The 14,658-nt window shown below is 47.4% G+C and overlaps 2 protein-coding genes across 4 annotated transcripts in view; one reads left to right on the top strand and one right to left on the bottom strand.

Annotated features, from left to right (window-relative positions):
* The window catches only part of snama (something that sticks like glue), an 81,216-nt gene that overhangs the window by 3,177 nt on the left and 63,381 nt on the right, over positions 1 to 14,658 (top strand). For 2 of the 3 annotated variants that reach the window (XM_055074930.1, XM_050185465.2), the window contains exons 2-4: positions 1,082 to 1,325; positions 1,550 to 1,637; positions 4,738 to 4,780. In XM_055074930.1, the coding sequence (XP_054930905.1) occupies positions 1,160 to 1,325; positions 1,550 to 1,637; positions 4,738 to 4,780 (297 nt within the window). In that variant the 5' untranslated portion in view covers positions 1,082 to 1,159. The remainder of the gene's footprint in view (positions 1 to 1,081; positions 1,326 to 1,549; positions 1,638 to 4,737; positions 4,781 to 14,658) is intronic. The other variant, XM_050185467.2, reaches the window with a different exon arrangement.
* On the bottom strand, positions 4,901 to 14,648 carry LOC140219827 (uncharacterized). The gene has a single exon (XM_072289788.1). It carries the CDS (start codon positions 12,328 to 12,330, stop codon positions 10,339 to 10,341), a length of 1,992 nt encoding a protein of 663 aa, XP_072145889.1. The 5' UTR covers positions 12,331 to 14,648; the 3' UTR covers positions 4,901 to 10,338.

Genomic DNA, 14,658 nt, shown 5'->3' with positions numbered 1-14,658 from the left:
ATTGGGGTGCCACTGCCCCTTTGAGTGGAAACATTTCTTTTAACATGAACACTAACTGTAGTGAGTGCCAAGTAAAATGAGTAGCTGTTTTTTCTTCTCACACCTTCTGGCTAGCCTTATTGGCAAACAATGCTGACATCATAGATGTGGAAGAAAAGATTGGGTTTGAGCCACTATCCAGTGAAGGTTTTCGTGGGGAGCCCTTGCTTGAGGCAGTTGGAAGTACACAGCCATGTTACTCACAGCTAGCTGTGAGGTCTTACCTTCCAAACGTGTCAACCGGGGAAGTCATCCATTTGCGAGTTTGAATGTCATCCAACGCCGACTTGCAACAGCTCTTGTCTTGACACAGTCACTGTGCTTTGCTGTTAGCAGCAGCTCACTAACAAGTGGTTGCATTACCACATTTAATTCAGGTAGGTTGAGGTGACAGAGGGCTGTTTGCCTATTTTCTTTGAGCTTGCGTGTAAGATTGGGCGGCATCTTTTACTGGTTTTTGGAGAGCAGATCGCAGAGCCTTGCGAAAGCATATGTGGACGTGAAATGCTTTGTGCTTTGATGGATGCATTGTCTTCAACAATGGCATTTGGCATTGCTGTTATCTTCTGTCGCATCTACGGTATGCTGAACAGAATTCTTGCAATGTAATCCCGTAACTGCATGCTGAATGAAATACTGACTGTGCAAATGTACTTTGGAAGTGCAAGGGGTGCAACTTGTGTTGAACACAGGACTCACAGATGCATCCAGTGTACAATTTGCTATGCCAACAAGCACATCCAACAAGTTTCTGACATGTTCCGGCAGATGGGACAGCCTTCTTTCAGACCTTTCATGAGTCTTTTTGGACATTGTGTTCGTGTGTCTCTTGCTCTGTGCTTGTTACTGTGCAGCATTTGCAGTCTTAAAGTGGTGAGAGGAGGGTTGACACTGCTGCTGGAAGGCAAGATCAGTGCCACTAATCCTATGTGACTGCTAATCCCTGCTGTGTACTTGGCCAAGCACCACTTGCCTTCAAAGAGAAATTGTAGTTGTGCTGTGGTGTGATGGACGTTAACATTTTTGCATCTTATGCATACAGGCAGGCACCCTGCTCTGCTGGGAAGGACGGCACATCATCGTGTGTTGAGCTTAACTGCGGGAACTCACGGCAGTGACCATGTCGGTGCACTACAAGTTCAAGAGTAGCCTGGACTTCGACACGGTGACCTTTGACGGCCTGCACATCTCAGTGGGCGAACTCAAGAAAAACATCCTTCAGCAGAAGAAGATCGGCAAGGCAGCTGACTTCGACCTGCAGATCACCAACGCACAGACCAAGGAAGGTGAGCAGGAACACTGGTCTAGACTGATGGCATAGAAAAACAATTCAGGACTGGAAAGCTTAATATCACTCTTGGAAAATAATTTCTGAATTTTACATGTGTTTGAATAGGCTGCACCGGAGTTGGGTCTGAGCTAAAGCTTCCTCTTTAAAGGAGCTAGGGGAAAAATTTAGTTGTGGTCAACCTGAAGTTCTCAAGTCCCCCTTTCTCCCTCTTCCGTGCAGTGTACACATCCGATGACTACCTGATTCCCAAGAACACATCTGTGATCGTCGCCCGTGTCCCCGTTACCACCACGGGCAGGAAGAACTGGTGAGCTTCGCAGATATTTTGCTTGTATCGGAAAGATGTTGACACAAAAATAGGCTATCTTCGATGCTGTGTAGATTGCCTTCCTACGAACCTTGCAGCTTGTTTTATTCTGACAGGTGGTTTAGTTCCCTCAAGCTGCAAATGATGGAAACGGCTGCACACATTCTCAATTTAATGTTGCCCACGATAAATGGGGTCTAAGTATTCTAAGCTTTGCAAGTGATTTCGGCCAATCACATTGGCCAGTGTTCATTTCATTTCAGGCTGAAGTGCAGTGTAAGTTATTGAAGTGCTTTAGTACTATCTCTCTCTTGCAAATTTATGTCATAGACACTTGCAGTGCATTTTCACAATGGTAGCGCTTGTCCTTATCAGGTAACACTAACCTTAGATTACATTTGCCTTTGGCTTTGCATAATTATGGCTTGAAGTTCAGGATTGTAGTCCTAATATGGAGAGGGTTAAAGCAGTGAATGGAATGCTGAATCCAAATTTCAATGGCTCTCTGGCTATGGTGAAAGCATCACATGCCTGTATGTCCTTAGTTGTGTGGGAACTTGCGTATCTTTGTATGAACATACAACTTCCCTCTGAAGGCATGCCATAGCCATTTCTTTTGCTGTAGTGGTTTTGAGAAATACAGTAGAAGCTCGTTCATATGTTCTATCGAAAAAAAAAACATACAATCCGAAGTCACTAAAAAATTGAATTTGACGTACCCGTAATACGAAGTGTTGTGTGAAAGACTGCAGCAATGAGATGCCGACATGCACCAATGTGGTCGAGCCCGAGCAGCCCAGTGCCCACTCGGCAAGAATCGTTGCGGCACAAGACGCTGACCAACGCCCTGAGAAACGCATTGCCGTTTTAAGCAGTGGGAAACAAAATTGAGCTGGTGGGCAACACCAGCTCACATATTGTAGGGAACTTTGGCACGTTTGTGTTATTTCCTATTAACCCTCTGAGGGTCGATTTTTTTCGCCGTATGCAACCGCCCAGGGTCTATTTTTTTTTTTTTATATTGCAGATTTCAATTCTTCTTAGGGACTTCAGAAAAAAGTTAACACAATTTTTCTGGGGTGACGGTAAAGTGAGAAAAAATATTTTGCGTTGGTATATATGTACTCTTCATTCATGAATAACAATAAAAAAAGAAATAAACTTAGAATTAAAAATTTTATGCGTTGTTATATACATAGGTGAAGGCCTTGAAAATGCACACAGGAGAATATTTTGCGAGACTCGAATGTTCCTGCTATTACACTAATATCTAATATGTACATCCATAGCGTAATCGAACTGCGTAGGTGCGCGCACTCAAGAAAACTGTGTGGTTGTGTGCCCGTCAAAGAAGCACAACATGTGACAAACTTACGCTAACTTCACCTTCTCGCCAACCAGAGGCAATTAGTTTTCGCGAGTCTAAAAGAAAAAGCAATGGAAATGCATGCACGGTGGCATCCTTCCTGTGAGCACTAAACAAGCGAGAAAGAGGTGGTAGCCCTTTGAGCGATCAGTAACGAGATAGCCATCAGTTTTGCAAGCGCAAGAAGCTGAAACTGCCTGCGAAACAAAACCGGAACTGCCCACGCGTGCGCCATTGTGCGAGCGGTAGTATATAGACGTGCGGGAGCAAACTAGCCCTAAAACAAACCATGCAACGAAAGCTGAGAGAGGGAGGCGTGTGAAAAAAATTCCCTTTATTCGCACATAGTGGCAGCACATGACAGAAAAAAAAAAAGACGGCGCCGTAAATGTACGGCATCGACCATTTTTGGACTTGTTCGCGGCGCCGTATATTTACATCATTGGCCCTTAAGAGCATTGGAAGCAGTACGCTTCCAATGGCACTACATCACACATGCTGTGAAACAGATAAGTGAAGATGCTTATTGCAATGTGTTGGCGGCGACTGCTGTGGATGGCGACATGCAACGACCCACGAGATTTGCTGGTACCGGTTAGGAAACAGGGCCTAGCGGCATTTTCACACGACACGGCAGGCGAGTACTGTGGGAAACCTGCTGTAGGACATGTATGCCTTGCCCCTCTTCTTGTTTACATGGGATCTAGCAGCCGGAAAAAGTACTGTACAATTGCAGCATGGCGAGGTACTGAAGTTCAGTTGGTGCCGAAAGACAGGGTTTCCCGGAAAATAGGAAAATTAAGAGCACAAGAGGACACAGACAAAGCCAAACACAAGCGTTCAGTAACAGTTGACGCCTCTTGGAAAAATGTGAAAGGATGAAACAATAATTCAAGGTTTGCACATGTGCAAATGGTACACACATGTATTTTGAGTGGACAGGGGCACTCAAAACAAAAAAATTGGTACCAGTCCTTTATCAGACTTGAGGACCTCGTGAACTCAACATTTTCAGCAGCCTCGCTGCTCCCTTCGTCAAGCTAACGGATGTGTCCGTGAACGTATCGTATTTACAAGATTGTAAGTCGACCATTGCTTTAAATGTGAAAATCTGAAGTAGGGGGATCGACTTACAGTCGAAACCAAAACATGGCACCGCCAAAAAAGCGAGACCAATGGGAGCTACAACGTAGCTACAATTTTATGTTTGCTCTATGGCCCTAACCGTAGCTTTTCGCTATCTTGCGTGTTTGTTCGATTTTCGGAAGGGTTTTTCAGCATTTTTGAGAGCTTTACAGTGCACACAACACTCGTGGGGGGGTGTTAGTGTTAGGGTGGCAGCACTAGTGAAGACGAGTAGTCCAGTGACCATGTCAGCTACTAATAAATTTTCGTTATCGAATCCGCCCTCCGGTATGCTCTTTTTTTTTTTTTCCCCTGTCACACGATATGGGGGGGTCGACTTACAATCGTGTGAATACGGTATTAACCGGTAAAGAAGTGTAACTGTGGTGGGGTTTTCTTTTTTTTCCGTTCTTGATTGGGAATGTTGGCACCGAGAAATACAGCGAAACTTGATAGTATCAACGAGGTTCTACTGTATTGAGTTGTGAAGGGCATACCGTTGTTTACGCATCAAAAGTTCATTTTCGTATGCTGATCTCTGCCCTCTCTCTCTCTTCCTTTCCATTCCTTCTCTGCGTGCCTGCTGCCCACCTTGGCGCCACCTGGCAGCAGCAGGGAGCGCAACCGTGATGGCGAGCACTCAGTCCCGGACGTATGTAGCCCACTCTGGGGGAAAAAGTGCACATGCAAAAAACCCTCCTCCTCCTCCTCTACTACTCTTCATCAGATTTGCGCCTTCTCTGCTCCCGTTGTGTCTGTCTTGCATTGATGATGTTTAGCCTTCTATCCCGCCGCCACTTTGCACGACAGCGGAAGAGGGAAGAGTGCAGCCGCAGACCTGTCGACGGCGCCCCCTTGTCGTTGCTCAAGGAGCGTGCTTTACCTGTAAAGGTGCCCTGGCCCCTATCGCTTGGCAGGCCTGCCTTGCATGCTTGAGGCACAGGGCCGTGTTTCCGCAGCAGTGTAACCTTTTTTTTTTTTTAAGTTCTGCGGGTCTTGCTACGTAGATTGGGTAGTTGGGAGTGGCATTAGATCCGAGTTGCGTTTGCCACGGTGCATGCCGAAACATTAATTGGAGGAGCTTGTGTGTTTCATTCTGTCTTTTTTTTTTCCTTTGTGTTGGTTGTGCAAAACTGGACATTGGTTTGACATGTACTGCCGAGTTGCTTTTATTTTATGAAGGTGTTGGCAGAAGGCTAATTTACTGGCTGTGATCTGGTTTTGCTGGCTGTGATCCAATCCCTTCTGCTATGCGGTAGTAGGGGTTTAATGACATTTGCAGCTGTACAGAAGCTATTGTGGTTGGCTACAAGACCTTTACAGATAGGCTTCGCTCATAATGGCTTCATGACAGAAGTCACTCGCTGTGATGACATTGAAGATTGTGCTGCCAACTGACAGGGCAGATGTTGCATGTGTTCTCCATGTTACTTGGTATGCACTTCAGTGTGTTTGCATAACAGTAGTGCAAGTGCTTATACTCTATGAGGGCAACCTTGTGCATGTCTCAAAGAAATGTGTTTGGAGCATAGAAGTTGACTGCTTGGTATAAGCACTGGCTCTGCTTGCTTGCACCTGAAACAGTAACTGTCAGCTTTTAGATGTGGCACTAAGCCTTTTGCGAGTACCAAAGCTATCAGCTTGGAAAAGTTTCAATTTTGGTACTTGAGTGGCCCAACTTTCTATGTGCCTTATGGGCCATCTTGTTCGTGCATAGTGTCTATGGACCATAGGTTGTTTCAACGACTGTTACTAGAGACTTGGCTTTAGCGTGTGTGGTAATATGCAGCGCCACTATGAATTTAAGGGCAGATTTTTATGCTTGCTGACTGTTGATACTTAGCAGAGTTTTTGGGTGCCTTGTAGGTTTAGAGGCCCTAAAAATCGCTAGAAATATTGCATCTCAAGACCACTCTTTCGTCATAGAAAACACTGCCAGATGGTTAAATCCGCGTTTCTTGCTTTCAGATTATTTGCCTTTTTTTTTCACCATCTTCTATACATTCACCAAAGACACGTCTACTACGAGTACAGTCGATCCTACATATATCGAACTCGAAGGGAATCGCGAAATAGTTCAATACGTCAATAATTCAAAATACAAAATATGCCTATTTAAAGCTCATCTTAAAACAGTGCAGGTCCCAAAATGGTTTCCCAAGGTTGTGACATGCAGGAACTTACTGATTTGCTCACAATATGCAAAAGAACAACCCGAAAGCCACTGCACTTTATTTCGTATGGAAGAAGTCAGTAACCTTGGCTTGCTTCTTATTGCGCGCCATCAAACCATCCTCAATATTGCTGAGGCCCTCCAAATAAGCAAATCCAGCACCTCCCATCAAGCCACAACAGCGGCAAATGACACCGGACGCCGATGCAAAGTCTGCAGCGGTACAAAGTTGTTCAGCAGCAGCGTCGCCTCGCTAAATGAAAACAGTTCACGACCGTGCTTTCTTTGAAATCGTTCCAAGCACTAGTCATCATCTGTATCGCTCTGTGAAGGCCAATTTTTAGTGTGACAAGCAACTACATGGATACGCTCACAAGCATATTATCACACTAAGACATGCAATACACCACGAGCTGACCTCCATCACATTATATGGGCATGCCCATCATCAGCTTCAAACAATATCAGATGCAGCATAAGCTATAATGCTAAAATAAAAACCCCTGATCAGTGGTAGGCTGTACTGCTCAGCGAATGCCCAGGAGACCAGCTCTGGGCTGTCCAGCTGGCAGAGGACGCCGCTACGATTGAAGACCTGGCTTGCGTGACGGAAACAGGAGCTTTATGGGGCTAGCCTCCCAGCCTCTCCTTTCCCCTTTCGAACCCAGCACGGGCTTTTCAATAAAGATGTTTTATCTCTCTCTCCAAACCGAAGGTTGTTCGGGAGCCTCTGAACCAGGCCTCACCTGTATCCGACCTTAATGACCATATCACTGAACGGAGACTCTCAGCCGCGTTTTGAGTTTTGCCTCCTCTGCACTGGGCCAGCAACTGAGGGTCTGAGAGGCGCTGGTACACAGGCAGAAGTGCTTCAGCAACTTTAGCTGAAAGCTTGTACTTGTGAGCTGGTGCTGGCTGCCCTTCTGCCTCAGCTGATTGGTGGTTGCACCAGCTAAGGGGGCCAGGGGAACATGGCTCATGGTGGGGCTCACCATCTGTTGATGTGATGTGGTAGTATGTTGCCATTACTGCCCTTTGCATTTCCTCGACTTCTGAGTGGTTCCGCAGAGCAAGGCCATAGTAGTTCGTCAGTTTTTTGATGAGCTGCTGTGTCAGGGCCCCCTTTCCATCTAGTGGCTCTCCTTTCTTTGCCTTGGCTACCAAAGAGCGAAGTACAGCCCCCATTCGTTTTTTCACGTGATTTATGCAGTCTTTAGATAGCTGCACAAAACCATAAACTTCATCATATAGAGTGCGAGACATGCGGCTGTCCCTATCACAAACTATGTTTGTGTAACGTAAATCATTTCTGCTCAAGGAGCGCCTGAAGAGCTGTAGTGCAGCCTCAACCTCCATTCTTCCAGAATTCACATCAGTGTTTTTCTGGCACTGGTGTTGCTGCTTCCATACAGCATAGTTGGGGTCACTTTCTGCTGGCTGTCGGCTGCACCCAAGGCAGAAGTTGGACAGAACTACGCAGTCCAACACAAGCCTTGTATGGAATTCAATTATACAGCCTACGCCAGTACGGGAGCTGTGGCCACGGGTCAACCATGTGCCATCATGCACTACTGTGATGTTCTTTGAAAATGTAGTCTCCATTTCAGTGTACACCTTTTTCACTGCCTCTACAGCATCTGTGAAGATGTTGTGTGCAGCTGCCGCTGCGGCAGGCTTGAAAGTCTTTTTGAGGTGCTCATCATATGTTTTGTGGTGTAACTCACGATGCGAGACATTCATGGTGGCCCAGAAGTCATTAAGGGGGGAAGTGGGTCTTAAAATTTTTTTTATTATTCTTGGTCCGATCTGAATGAAACTTCAGTCTTGATCAGTTTTTTACACTGATTTCAAATCTGTAATCAGAATTTTGATAGCTGCACCGCTTCAGATACAGTTGAAGATAATAAAAAAAAATTAAAGGGTACTTCTTACGGGGCTTTTTGGCAATTTCGCCTAGCCAAACACAATAAGCAAGTGCTTGGCCTCAATGCCAAAGACCTACTCTAGGGGGTGATGCTATTTTTATTCATTTGAAAGTAAATTATAGACGAAAAAATGAACCAACATTTACTGCAATTAATTTTGTTTAATTTTCTCACATTACCATCTTAACTTGTAAGTTGCAAAATGATGCTAGAGTGACATAAATAGCATCACCCCCTAGATCTTTTCAACACTATTACAATAATACCAAATTTGTCAGTGTCACTCAAAAAAGACATAGAAAAAAGCCCCGTAAGGCTGAGTGTGGTGCCCAAAAACATAGAACTGAGAAAAACGCATTTGCAGTTTGAGATAACTAACTTTTGCTAGAATGCAGCTACAGCAGTGTGAATGGCATCATTGTGTAGCTCTGTTGTTCAAGAGAAAGACCATACTAAATATGTGATGGTACCCTCCAAACCAAATTGCAAAAGCTTGCCATAAAGCCATGTACTACCCCTAGGGTTGGTGTAAGAAACTGCATCTACCACCTTCCTGTGCTTGTTTCAGTGCCCTATACTCTAAAGAACAATTCAAATTGTGTAATAAAGTGGTCTTGCCACAGATAAACAAACTTACACAATGTTTATAGCTAAACCATAGTAGCATATTTATTCAGATGACCTAAAACTGCTCACTGTCCCAGGATGAAATTGGTCTACAGCAGACCAGGGCTGTATGCAGGGTCACCTGATGGCTTGTGGCGCTTTGCAAGCCTAGTTTTGGTATCAGTCGCAACCAAGTGCTACTTTTGAGACTTGAGAAGGCTTTTATCCTTCTCAAGGCTGCGGTGCACTAAGCAGGTTCCCGCACTGTAGCCAAGCTTATTGGCAATTTGTGTGTTACTCTTCATTATTCCCTGGTTGAAGCGGCTGATAGCCTCAGCCACTCCCCTTTCAGTGCTACACATTGAGGCATGTTGGTTCTTTGGCACCTGGTCCCAAATCATGGCGTGCAGGCTTTCATTGGAATTCTGCGCGATCCCATCACTGCACCGCTTCAACAGAGCATCATCGCTCACCTGCCTAAACACAGGCTCCAATGCCTGGCACACAGTCAGGCAGGCTATTCTTGTGTAGCGGGGGTTCCTCATTCTTAGCTCTGGCCCTATTGAATTTGCACCATGACTCTGGGCCTTCAGGGCAAAGGTCATGTCTCGGTGCCTCGTCCGTCGACGACATGTGTTGCAGTGTGGCCTGGACAGCTTTCTGCATGCTTGGCACATCATTCTTGTGGCTCCGTAAAGCGTAGCCATAATAATTCGTGATCTTCTTGATCCTCTCTTGCGTTAGTCGCCCTTTACCCCCAAGTGGCTCACCTTGGGCTTTTTTTTTTTTGTCCGAAAGGGTGCGCAAGGCAGCTCCCATGCACTTGTGCACATGGTTGATGCAGTCTTTTTTTTTCAACCTTTATGAAACCATACACAGCATCTTCAGTCAGTGCATGAAAGGTTTGGGTATCCCCACCCGAGAGCATGGTAGTGTAGCGAAGCTTGTGCTTCTTTAAGGGAGGAGGCTACCTTCGAACACCAACTTTTTTGTTTCTTGAGATAACTGAATGAAATTTTCAGGGTACACTCATGGCATAGACATATGAATAACTACAAAGTTTCATGGAGCTACGTACACTGGTACTCAAGTTACAGGAGTATATCAGAATGGTTCACATAGGTTCCTTATGACATGCCTGGAGAACTTGCAAAATGTGTTAGCACTGTCAAATTCAATATGAAGATTCCTGAATAGGTACCACAGGGCAAGACAGAGCCCTTTTTTTTAATTTCCTTGCTGAAAAGTTTTAGCACAACATTGAATTTAGTGTTACTAATTAGACTTGCATTAGCCTAATTTTGATTGCTTATAATAAATTCCAGACTCAATAACTTGAAAAAGTGGGCCTGTCTTGCCCTCATAAATTTATTCAGGCACACAATAAAAAAAACCTGGTGGGAATCTGATTAGCGGTTCCAGAGATACTGCTTGCATAAGCAGCCACACCAGGAAAAAAATTAATTTCGAGAAAACGGCCCTTGAAGTTTTGACACATTTCTGGGTCTAAAATGACCCCGCAGAATAGTTTGCGGTGTCTTTGCAGGCTTTCTTTCTCTGCCGCCTCTCAGTCTTCGCTTGACCTCGCTTCTCAGCCTTTCCCATGCGCAGGGCATCTTTTTCCACGGCTCGATGGATGGCTAGGTGGCCAGGTGTGAGCCCCGCAGACAGAGAAATTTCTTTGGTGGCCCTTTGGTTTCCAGCATTATACCGCATCACTGCATCATTCAGTGCTGTCTCCACTGCAATCAGGGATGCATGCTGCTCCTTGGGCATCAGTGACCACAGAACAGAATGAAATGATTCCGATGCATCTTGAGTCTTCGCTCCAAGGCACCGCTGAAGAAGGGAAGGCTCGGAGAGGCGCTGATAAACAGGCAGCATAGCCTCAGCGACATAGCCTGGCAGATTGTACCTGTGCCTTGGTTGTGGTAAGCCATTTGCCTCAGCAGCCTTGTGGCGGCACCATGAGCCAGCGCCCTCTGGGCATAGGTCATGGTGAGGCTCCGCATCGGTGGATGTGATGTGATGGTAGGACGCCATCACTGCACGCTGCATTGCTGCCGCGTCATTCGAGTTGTTTCTCAAAGCCCAGCCATAGTAATCCGTCAGCTTGTCGATCAGAGCCTTTGTCAGCCTTCCTTTCCCTCCCAATGCCTTATCACTCTTTTGCACTAGGTTGCGCAGTGCAGCCCCCATCCTTTTCTGCACGTGATTGAGGCATTCTTCTTTGACAACTGGGACTAGCCCATAAACATTCTCCTTCACAAGGGCAGAGTAGGTGGCACTGTCTCCATCGGACACAATCGTTGTGTAACGGAGGTTGTGCTTTGTCAGTGAACGGGCGAAAAGGATCAAGGCTGCCTCGACCTCCATCCTTCCAGACTTCGCATCAGTGTTTCTTTGGCAGATGTGCTGCTCACGCCAGCTTGAGTACTCGGAGTCTTCTGGTTTGGGTCCTGTTTGACACCCGAGGCACTGGTTTGAGAGGACAACTGCATCCAAGATGAGGCCAGTGTGATACTCTATCACTGCCCCAACTCCAATGTGGGATGTGTGTCCACGCTTGTGCCAGGTGCCATCATAGACCACAGTAATGTCTCTGGTAAATCCTGGGTCCATTCCCTGGTAAACCTTTTTCACAGCAGCTGCTGATTCTGAATAGAAACTCTCCATGCGTTGAGTCTCTGGGCCCCTGAATGTCTTCTTCAGATGTTCCTGGTACGTCTTGTGATGAAGTCCTCTGTGAGATACATTCATAGCAGCCCAAAAGTCATTTACAGCTGTCTGCCCCTTACCAATTTGCTTCATAGCCATAATGGCTCGGATGTTCACCTCAAAAGCATTTCCTGCGTTCTGGCGTGGTGAACTCCAAGAATTAGCAATAATCCCACAATGTGGGCATACCAACTCAAGCTTTGTAGCCAGTCCGAACTGGGTACCTTGTTGAATTGTCAGTCCAGTTGAAAGGCAGCGCTGGCACAAGGTTTTGGAGAGCAGGTGGCCGAACACACACATTTGCACAAGGCAAAATACCTCATCTACGGTAGTGGCAGGTGCGGGATCGGGCGACATTGCTTGAAATTTTCGTAGCGTCGCGGGCGTGGCACCAAGTTTGTTTTTCACAGCATTACGTTGTGCCTCCGCCGCCTCTATCTCCTCCGGCGTCAGAAAGTGCGTTTTCACGCGCACGGTCGACGATGCGTCTTTGCTCACGGCGACAGACGCGAGAGAGGGTGCCGCGATCGCCGAGGTTGATGCGGTCAGGACAGCAGGCACACTTGAAACGCCGTCTCCTTGCATTGCTGACTCGGAAGGTACGGCGCTGGAAGTGGCAACACAGACTTCTTCTAGCGGTGTAGCAGAGGCAGCACTGCAGGAATCGTCTCCGCAATCGCCGGCAACGCGCTTTGCCAACTTCGCCATGCGGACGGCATTCATAGAACGACGCCACGCACCGAACGCATGTTGCGTTTTGAATTTCCGCTTAGGGACCATCGTGAACGGACGCGCGACGATCCGTAGGGTGCACAAAACCGTTCAAAACACGCCACAAGAATCCCGACGGTAGCGAAGACAGCGATCTCGAAAATGGTGAAGAGTAAAGCGAGCGCACAAAGAACGCCGTCAACGGAGCGAGCAGCGGCAGACGACGCGCCGGGGGAGAGACCACGTGTCAGCGTGCCCAGCAGCCAATAGCAGCCACGCTCTCCCCCGCGTTCTCCAGGAGCGCGCGCTTCGTCCAATCACAGCTCGAATTAGAGACGCGGGAACCTCAAACACTGCTTCGAGGCCTCCAATCTCGTGCAAGCCATGCTTCTACCATGCCGCGGCCGCCGCCGGCGAAGGCAACACTGGAAAGGGCAAGCATTCACAAGCAAAACAAGACCAAGATGGCGGCGCTCGGTTCAGCGGCATGGAAATGGCGCGCGCGCGATGTTTGGTTATTTTCGCCGTTCGCTCGCGGCTCGGGGGCTGCCGTGGCCTGTTGTATATCGAATTAGAAGCATTTCCACGGTGAATTAGGCGTTAATAATTACAGGAAAGGTAGTTTACAACACGTATAGCCGCAATATATACTTTTTGAAAAATCGGTTTTTTCGCGATTTTTCGACTTTTGAAACCCGCGTCCCCCCTTAGTGAGCGCCGAAACAAACACAGGGCTGCTTCCACTTCCATTTGGCCTGCTTTACAGTCCACGTTCTTCTGGCACAGTGCAGCATGCTGGGTGAGCCAGGCTGCATGGCCTTGCTCATTTTCTTTTGGCCTATTTGTGCAGCCAAGGCAAAAGTTGACAGCACAACATGGTCTATTACAAGACCCGTGTGCATCTCAATTATACACTCAACACAAATGTGGGAGCTATGTCTACGAGTAAGCCAGGTGCCGTCGTAGACAACGTTGATGTTTCCTGGCGCGCTGCCAAGCTCCACGTACAATTCCTTTACGCGAGCAACACTAGCAGCCTCGCACTCGGTAGCGGTCGCAGTGCAACTTCCACCATCATTTTCATGTGACCCTGATAAGTTTTGTGATGCAAGCCACAATGAGATATATTCATTATGGCGAAAAAGTTGCCGAGGGCTGCTGCTCCCTTGCCAATGCTATGTATGGCCTTCATTGCGCGCACGTTGACTTCGAAAGGCGTTACCTTGGACTGAGCACCGCCGGATACTCTTGGAGACGAGAAGCGCTCTTCGCGGAAGTCGCAGGTGCTGCAGGAGAGCACGAGCTTTGAAGAGAGCCCATACTCTCTGCCCGAGTTTAGACAGTCATATCTTTCATGTCGCACTTGAGGCAAAGCACAGTCCCAAACAACGCATTCATCACTGCTAAATCCACGATGACGAATTCTGTGCCATTTTCCTTGTTGTCGCTCACCAACTCTACGTCCAGCAGATTGAACTTTCGTGCCGTTGCGCACTGCGACGCCAGACGCTCCTTCAAGTTAGCCGCATTTCTCACGCACTCGGCAGACTCGTCAGCGGAATAGTACACTGTATCGATGCGGTCTTGGACGCTGCTGGAAGCGCTTGCCGACGACTTGATAACGCCCGATGTGCTACATATCGGCTGAGAACGGGCCATCGGCGCCGCTTCGGACGCTACAGGTGATGCTGGCAGCGCGCCGTCCTCCAACTGCACGTTCCACGCACGCTTTCGTTTTTTTCCATACGCTTGACGCGTCTTCTTCTTTAGGCGAGCGCCTCCGGCCATCCCGGAACAAAATGGAAAAACTGCCTCGGGAAACACGCTCACACGAAGACATGACGGCAAAAAAGCACGCACGGTAAACGCCACAGCGTAGAACGCAAAACAAAATGGGCAAAAAGAAAAAGATGACGCGGCCGTCGCGCCGGCCAATGGGAGGCGCAGAACACCTCGCGCGCGCGCTCCAGCCAATCAGCGGCCTGGAAACGCTCTTTGGAAAACCAGCAACGGTGGCTGTTCTGCTTGAGCGACGGCATTTTGAGACGCCGGAAAACATGCACAGAGAAAGCAGCTTCAAAACAAGACCAAGATGGCGGCGATCGGCCGACGGCTTCACCCGTGGCGCGCGCGGAAAGTTTGAACAAGTTTTGTTCGTTTCGGAGCATTTCGCCGCTCCGTTGGTGTTTTGAAAGCAGATTTCATCGTATTTGCCGATCGAATTCAGCGTTAATATTTTGAGGGCAGCTGCTCGAAGGTTCAAACAGTCCGAAAATGCGTTTCTCTAAAAATCAATTTTGTGGCCATTTTTGCCATTCTAAGACTCGCGTCCCCCCTTAACTCTTTCGTTGCCGCGAGAAAATGGCCGTTTTTCATAGGTCTCGGAAGAAATTTTTT

This window comes from Dermacentor andersoni, chromosome 8 (genome assembly GCF_023375885.2).
Source record: "Dermacentor andersoni chromosome 8, qqDerAnde1_hic_scaffold, whole genome shotgun sequence".
In the NCBI taxonomy this organism is placed as follows: Eukaryota; Metazoa; Arthropoda; class Arachnida; order Ixodida; family Ixodidae; genus Dermacentor; species Dermacentor andersoni.
This window is presented reverse-complemented; position numbering and strand designations above follow the sequence as displayed.